This window comes from Urocitellus parryii, chromosome 8, assembly GCF_045843805.1.
Source record: "Urocitellus parryii isolate mUroPar1 chromosome 8, mUroPar1.hap1, whole genome shotgun sequence".
Lineage (NCBI taxonomy): Eukaryota > Metazoa > Chordata > Mammalia > Rodentia > Sciuridae > Urocitellus > Urocitellus parryii.
The window spans coordinates 70,777,198-70,784,668 of NC_135538.1; the positions used below are offsets into that span (position 1 = coordinate 70,777,198).

General features: G+C 39.5%; 1 protein-coding gene across 3 annotated transcripts in view; it reads left to right on the plus strand.

Annotated features, from left to right (window-relative positions):
• LOC113198448 (gamma-aminobutyric acid type A receptor subunit rho1) overlaps positions 1 to 3,176 on the plus strand; it is a 36,887-nt gene extending 33,711 nt beyond the window's left edge. For 2 of the 3 annotated variants that reach the window (XM_077801915.1, XM_026411200.2), the window contains 3 exons: positions 349 to 501; positions 1,717 to 1,919; positions 2,883 to 3,176. In XM_077801915.1, coding sequence (XP_077658041.1) covers positions 349 to 501; positions 1,717 to 1,919; positions 2,883 to 3,176 — 650 coding nt within the window. Of the gene's footprint in view, positions 1 to 348; positions 502 to 1,716; positions 1,933 to 2,856 lie in introns of all 3 variants that reach the window. The other variant, XM_077801916.1, reaches the window with a different exon arrangement.
• The last annotated feature ends 4,295 nt before the right edge of the window (positions 3,177 to 7,471 follow it).

Below are 7,471 nucleotides of genomic sequence, written 5' to 3' on the forward strand. Positions count from 1 at the left end.
CTCGGAAAATCAAGTATGTTTTTCTGACATGTAGAAGCTAGTAAGAAAAAAAGGAAGGGGTGTATGATAGGTGTGGGAAATCTCATGAAAGAAGGGAGACCAGTAGAAGAAATGGCAGGCAGAAGGGAAGGGGGAGGTACTGGGGAATGAAATAGTCCAAATTATATTGTTACATGTGTGCATGTACAAATACATAAAAATGAATCTCACTATTATATATAATTATAATGCACCAATTTTAGAAAAGGAATAAAAAGGAACACAGCTACCCCCCCCCAAAAAAAGAATTCTTTTTTGATATTGCCGAGTAGCTATGACTTGTGCTCTTTTCTTCCTTGTGTCTCTCAGGCTGGTACAATCGTCTATACATTAATTTCACTTTGCGTCGTCACATCTTCTTCTTCCTGCTCCAAACCTATTTCCCTGCCACCCTGATGGTCATGCTGTCCTGGGTGTCCTTCTGGATTGACCGTAGAGCGGTGCCTGCCAGAGTCCCCTTAGGTAAGGAACATCTCAACTGCATGTTTTAAGCATCTGAAAATTGAAGTTATTCCAGATAAAATCATTCTTTTCAAATTGGTCCTATACTCTTTTGGGTGCTTGAAAATACTTCAAGGTATTAATTCACAGGCAAAGTTTCATAATTAAGACTCTACATAGCAAGAAGTTTTTTTCAAAAGGTGGCCTAAGGGATCTTTGTGACAGAATCTCTGAGGGAAGTGGTTTAAAATGAACTTTTGAATATTATCTTATTGAAAGAATCTGACTCTCTGAACAAAGGCAAGGAACCTGCATTTTTAACAAGCTATCCCAGCTTGTATATTCTCCAGGCTAGAAATCCCCCCATCCATAAGCATTCCATGGATGACAAGTAAATACTGGACCCGTTTAACCACACACACACCACCACTGTGCAGACAGTGCAGGGGCTGCAAGGGACAGTGTGACCCACCAGGTTTTAGTGAAAATGGATTGGAGATGGCCTCTAGGATGACCCCAATCCCCTGTGATTTGATGTTTGCCAAGCAAATGTTCTGAGCTTAATTTGAAATCCTGGGCAAATTTCCACAGACAGATGCCCTGTCCTCTAATGGTTGTTGGGTAGCTAAAACTGTTATTGTGTTAAACAAATATACATTCCAGCTTTTAAATGTGTCTCCTATAAATGAAGTTAACAACATCATACTTCATAAAATTGACTTCTAGATTCTCAAGTGGGCAGCCAGATCCAGTGTAAAGGGGCTGCCAGAGATGCCTAATAGCTGATAAGGCAGGTTCCGGACCATAGGTTTCTACAATAGCAGCAAGGACAAAAATATTAAAATAAATCCCATGCACTTTCATTGCCTAGATTGAGCAGTACTTACAAGAAGCATATGTACATACCTGCTTAAGTAGGCAATTTCTTTTTAATAATTGAATTGAAAGAAATGTCTCAATGCCAAAATGTCTGGGATTCTTTGCAAAAGGATAAAGTGATCCCGGGCTAAGATGAACCTATAAGGTACACAGAGGAGAGAAAAGGTGGGGATGAGGGAAAGGAAAACTTCCATAAAAGCTAAATCTTGAAAGATGAGTAGGTGTTTGCTGGACAGAGGGTCTGGATGGAGACCTTGTAGGCTGAGGGAGCAGTAGGGACAAAGAAGCAGAGGCACAGAGCCATCCAGCATTTGGTGGAAGATGAGCCGTGTGCATCATTCTCAATGTCTGCTACAGGCATCACGACGGTGCTGACCATGTCCACCATCATCACGGGCGTGAATGCCTCCATGCCCCGCGTGTCCTACATCAAGGCAGTGGACATCTACCTCTGGGTCAGCTTTGTGTTCGTGTTCCTCTCGGTGCTGGAGTATGCAGCGGTCAACTACCTGACCACGGTGCAGGAGCGGAAGGAACGGAAATTGAAGCTGCGAGAGAAGGTGACTTTCCCATGTACATAATGGGGCTGGGTCAGGGTGGAGCCTGGTCTGGCTGTGGGACTGTGGGTAAGTCAGACTTTCTTTGTAAAATGGGGTTGTGATACTCCTTCCCCCTCCTCCTTCACAGGGTCGTAGTAAAGAACAAACAAATTGATGTGTATCATAACAGTGTAACATTTACTCGACTACATCTTTCATTCACTGAAACTTTTCTTTAGCAGCTACCATTCACCATGGGCCACTAAGCCAACTTAACTAAGGCATGGTTTCTTTAATCTTGCTGCTGCTCAGAGTTTAATGAGAGAATCCCAGGAGAAAAATAAATGGCAATTTAACACCGTGGAACAAATTATGAAGCAGAGGAGGAATAAAAGAACACACCAGGGATGAAGCTCCTCCATTCTGGGAAATTTTCCTTCACATATGACCTCATACATCTCCCTTACCTTCCCAGGTTACCTTTCCTCCCAGTCTGGCTTTCCTTTCTTCATCCAGTCTGCAAATTGATAGTTATCTCCTCCAGAAAAATCTTACCACACAGTACTAACCTATTTCCACAACCTATTTGCCACATCTTTCCAATTCCTACCTCCACCACTCACGTGCGTGCACACGCCCATAATAATGTGATTTTGTAAACACTTTTAACCACAGGCTCAGTATGTTTATAATCTCACAGAGAACAGGGTGATTTTTCTAATCGTGAACCTTCTTGATAGTCTGTTGCATGACACAGCACTGTTTCCTAAGCGTTAATTTGTAGACTTTGATTCAATAAAAAATGAATACCTGCTCTTTTAGGCTGTTGATAGTGAAAACACTGTCGTTTTCCCACCTTTCCCCCAAACTGGGAATAAAAGAAACTGGAGAAATGCAACATCATCATGCAGTTGCATTGGTAGGGCTTCCTTCCGAGCGATGACACTGAGCTGGAAAGCCAGTGAGTGTTTGCTATGTTTGCAGCTCCCCTGCGCCTGTGGGTTACCGCAGTCGCGGGCTGTGATGTTGGATGGCAGCTACAGTGATGGCGAAGTGAACGACCTGGGCAACTACATGCCAGAGAATGGAGAGAAGCCCGACAGGATGATGGTGCAGCTGACCCTGGCCTCAGAGAGGAGCTCTCCCCAGAGGAAAAGTCCAAGAAGCAGCTACGTGAGCATGAAGATCAACACCCATGCTATTGATAAATATTCCAGGATCATTTTTCCAGCAGCATATATTTTATTCAATTTAATATACTGGTCTATTTTCTCATAGATGCCTGTAATTCTATAAATTTCACATTTTTTTTCATGGTATGTACTACAGAAATACCTGTATGATGAAAAAAGATTTAAAATTTTGTTTTTTTTTAATTCCCAGTACCATCTTCACTATCCCTTCTCCAGCTTTCCAAAATTTCATTGGCAAGATAGTTTTTGCATTTATTAAGCATCTATTGTATACAAAGCATCATATTAGGTGCTACAGCAACTGATGTTATTTGTTACCCTGGTCTCCCTGAAAAGCACAGTACCAGTGTGGTGGACACTGTAGTTTTAGATCCCAGATGCTTGTTCACCTGAATGCTTTCCTTGGAATGAATGTCATTATATTCTTTGGGCTAGTTGGAATTGGAAAACACTTACAGTTCACTTGCATGGAACCCACATGCACCTAAATCCCTACTTCAACAGAAACTCATGCTTCAGTTTATAGTCTATTACCTATTTCTTATGCATCTCCTTGTATTTAATAAAAGGCAATAATATTCAATGTTCAGTTTATTTACAAGTTGCACTTCATAAGACTTTGCCTCTTCACAAGCTCTTTAGATTGGAGCAATAGCTTAATAGCTTCTGGTGGAAACATCTCTGATAGGAAAATTTTGAAGATGAGGATGTATGCATGCCTTTTGTCTATTTTGTCATAGAGATAACTAGGCTAGAAAACTTGTATTTAAGTGTTCACTTGTATTTAATTGTTCCCTTTACATAATCATTGTTTCAAGCCTTGGGGCAGGTTTTCAGTCAAAACGAAGGACTGCTCAGTAACATGGTATCTTCACTGAGGAACTTGGGAAGAGACTAAATAAACAGCATTTAAAGAAAATGCAAAATTCAGGACTACATATAACTCATGAGAATGAGAAGTACTCACCTGGTTTCTTAAAGAGAAAAGAACACCAAAAATCGAAAGATGTGGGAAGACATCCCTGGATGTCTGCACTTACATTCAGTGAATATCAGCATTTTCTTTTTTTGTTTTTAGTCCTAGGGATTGAACCCAGGGGTGTTCTACCACTGAGCTATATCCCAGCCTTTAAAATTTTTATTTTGGTACAGAGTCTCACTGATTTGCCCAGGATGGACTCAAACTTGTGATCCTCCTGCCTCAGCCTCCTGAGTAGTTGGGATTATGGTATGTACCACCACGCCCAGCTAAGTTACCAGCATTTTCTAAGAACCACAAAACAATTGTCATTTAGATTTTAGGTTAGGCAGCCTCTGTACCCGGCAGAAGGATACCCAGTAGAAACTGATGTCAGGACATAGGATAAAGGAGAAGGTTCATTTTATGTTTTATTCAAAAGGCATTCTTTTCGCGATGTATCTATAAACTGTATAGATCAACTCCAACCAAAACCACCCAAACAACACTTGTCGTATTTGAAACTCACTGTAAAAAGTGATTCTTTCCTTTGTCATTTTCATTTCCAAATTAATTTGACCGATTGACACTAAATAGCATCATGGTTATTTTTTTTTCCCGTAGGCCTATACTTCATTCTAACTTGAAAAAAAAAAAATCTATTTGCACATATCCGAACTATAAGAAAATCTCTATTCCCCTCAATAAAAGTTCATCAGAAGATTATTGGCAAACTCAAAAGGTAAACTTAAATCTAGATGAAACTGTTAAATGTTAACTTTGGGGAGAAGTGTAGCTCCGTGGTGGTATGCCTGCTTACGATAAGCAAGGCCCTAGGTTCTGGGTTCCATCCTCAGCACCAGGAAAAAAAAGTTAACATTTGATATTTAACAATATTATTTTTAAAACACTGCTTTTTCTATTCTTATCTCATGAAATAATTTCAGTCAAATCCTTCACAAACATCTTTGCCACCGTCTTCTTCCTCATCAGGAGGGCCACCAAATCATCTAGAAGTTTTCCAGGGCAGACCATCTGACTTTCCATGGACCTTGTTCGGGATACTCCACGTTTAAACCAGCATATAGAATGATTCCTTAGTCTGCTAAAACTGCCGTAACAAAATTCTACAAACTGGGTGACTTAGAGAAATTTTTTTTTTTCACAGTTCTAGAGGCTGAAGTCCAAGATCAAGGCGTCAACAGATCTGTTTTCTTCAAAGGCCTTTCTTCCTGGCTTGCAAATGGCTACCTCCTTGTGAAGTCTGCTCGTGGTCTTTCCTCTGTACCTGCATGTGTCCTGATTTCCTTTTCTCTCATCACATTAGATTAGAGCCCACCTTTAAAGTCCCTGTTTCCAGACACATTAGAGGTTAGGGCTTCAACATATAACTTTTGGGAGCGGGAGGACAAAATAACATGCTCGTGGAAATTATCTGTTTGCTCAGTAATACATCTGACGCTTTTATTTTGTTTGGTTTGGTATCAAGAATTGACTCAGGAGTGCTTTACCACTGAGCCACATCCCCAGCCCTTTTGTTATTTTTTTTTATTTTGAGACAGGGTTTCCTTAAGTTGCCACGGGCATCACTATGCTAAGGCTGGCTTTGAACTCATGATCCTCCTGCCTCAGCCTCCTGAGCCACTGGGCATATGCCCAGGCATATGCCACCACACCCAGTCATCTGATGCTTTTGTGTGTGGGTGAGGGTGTGTGGTACTGAGAACCAAACCCAGGGCCTCACTCCCTCACTCATGTACTAGGCAAGTGTTCTACCACTGAACTACACTCCTGGCCCTCTAATACATCTTATAGATATTTATCCTGACTTTTACAACACAAGTACATACAGTATTATTTTTTAAAAATTTATTTACACTGATAGCCATGCTAGCCATTGTAAGGAATAAATGATTAAATTTATATTAAATTTATTTATTTATTTATTTATATTTTGTTTCTTTTCTTAAAATTTTTTTATTTGTTCTTTTTTATTTATACATGACAGTAGAATGTGTTTGACATATCAAACAGATGGAATATAACTTCTCATTTTTGTGCTTGTATGTGATGTGGAGTTTCACTGGTCATATATTCATATATGAACATATGAAAGTTATGTCCAATTCATTCTACTGTCTTTATTATTTCCATTCCCCTCCTTTCCCTTCATTCTTCTTTGTCTAATCCAGTGAACTTCTATCCACCCGCCCCTTATTGGGAGTCAGTATTTGCATATCAAAGAGAAAATTCTTTGTTTTGGGGGGATTGGCTTATTTCACTTAGCATGATAGTCTCCAGTTCACCCTTTTTCTGGCAAATGCCATAAACTCATTCTTCTTAAAGGCTCAGTAATAGTCCATTATGTATATGTACCACATTTTCTTTATCCATTTATCTGTTGATGGGCACCTAGGTTGGTTCTATAGTTTAACTATTGTGAATTGAGCTGCCCAAAACATTGATGTGGCTGTGTCACTATAGTATGCTGATTTTAAGTCCTTTAGGTATAAACCAAGGAGTGGGATAGCTGGGTCACATGGTGGTTCCATTCCAAATTTTCTAAGGAATCTTCATGCTGATTTCCAGAGTGGAAAGTGCTTTCCAATTTGTAGTCTCACCAGCAATGTATGAGTGTACCTTTCCCCCCACATCCTTGCCAACATTTATTTTTGATAATTACCATTCTGACTGAAGTGAGATGAAATCTCAGTGTAATTTTAATTTGTATTTCTCTAATTTCTAGAGATGTTGAACGTTTCTTCATATATTTGTTGACCATTCATGTTTCTTCTTCCATAGAGTGTCTATTCAGTCCTTTTGGCCATTTATTGATTGGGTTATTTGGTTTTTGGTGTTAAGTTTTTTGAGTTCTTTATATGTCCTGGAGATTAATGCTCTATCTCAGATGCAGGTGGCAAAGATTTTCTCCCATTCTATAGGTTCTTTTCTTCATATTCTTGATTGTTTCCTTTGCTCTAAAAAAGGCTTTTTAGTTTCATACCATCCCATTTACTGATTCCTGATTTTACTTCTTGAAGTCTTGTTGAGGCCGTTGGTTCCTAAGTCAACATGATGAAGAGTTGGGCCTACTTTTTCTTCTAATAGGTACAGGATCTCTGGTCTAATACCTAGTTCCTTTATCCACCAGAGTTTTGTGTAGGGTGAGAGATAAGGGTTCAATTTCATTCTGCTACAGAAGATGCTATCTTTTCTCCAATGTATGTTAATGACGCCTTTGTCTAATATGACTGTATTTATGTGTGTTTATATCTGTGTCTTCTATTCTGTACCATTGGTCTTCATGTCTGTTTTGGTGCCAATACCATGCCATTTTTGTTACTATAGCTCTGTAATATAATTTAAGGTCATATTGTGATGCCTCCAGCTTCACTTTTCTCACTGAGGATTGCTTTGGCTAT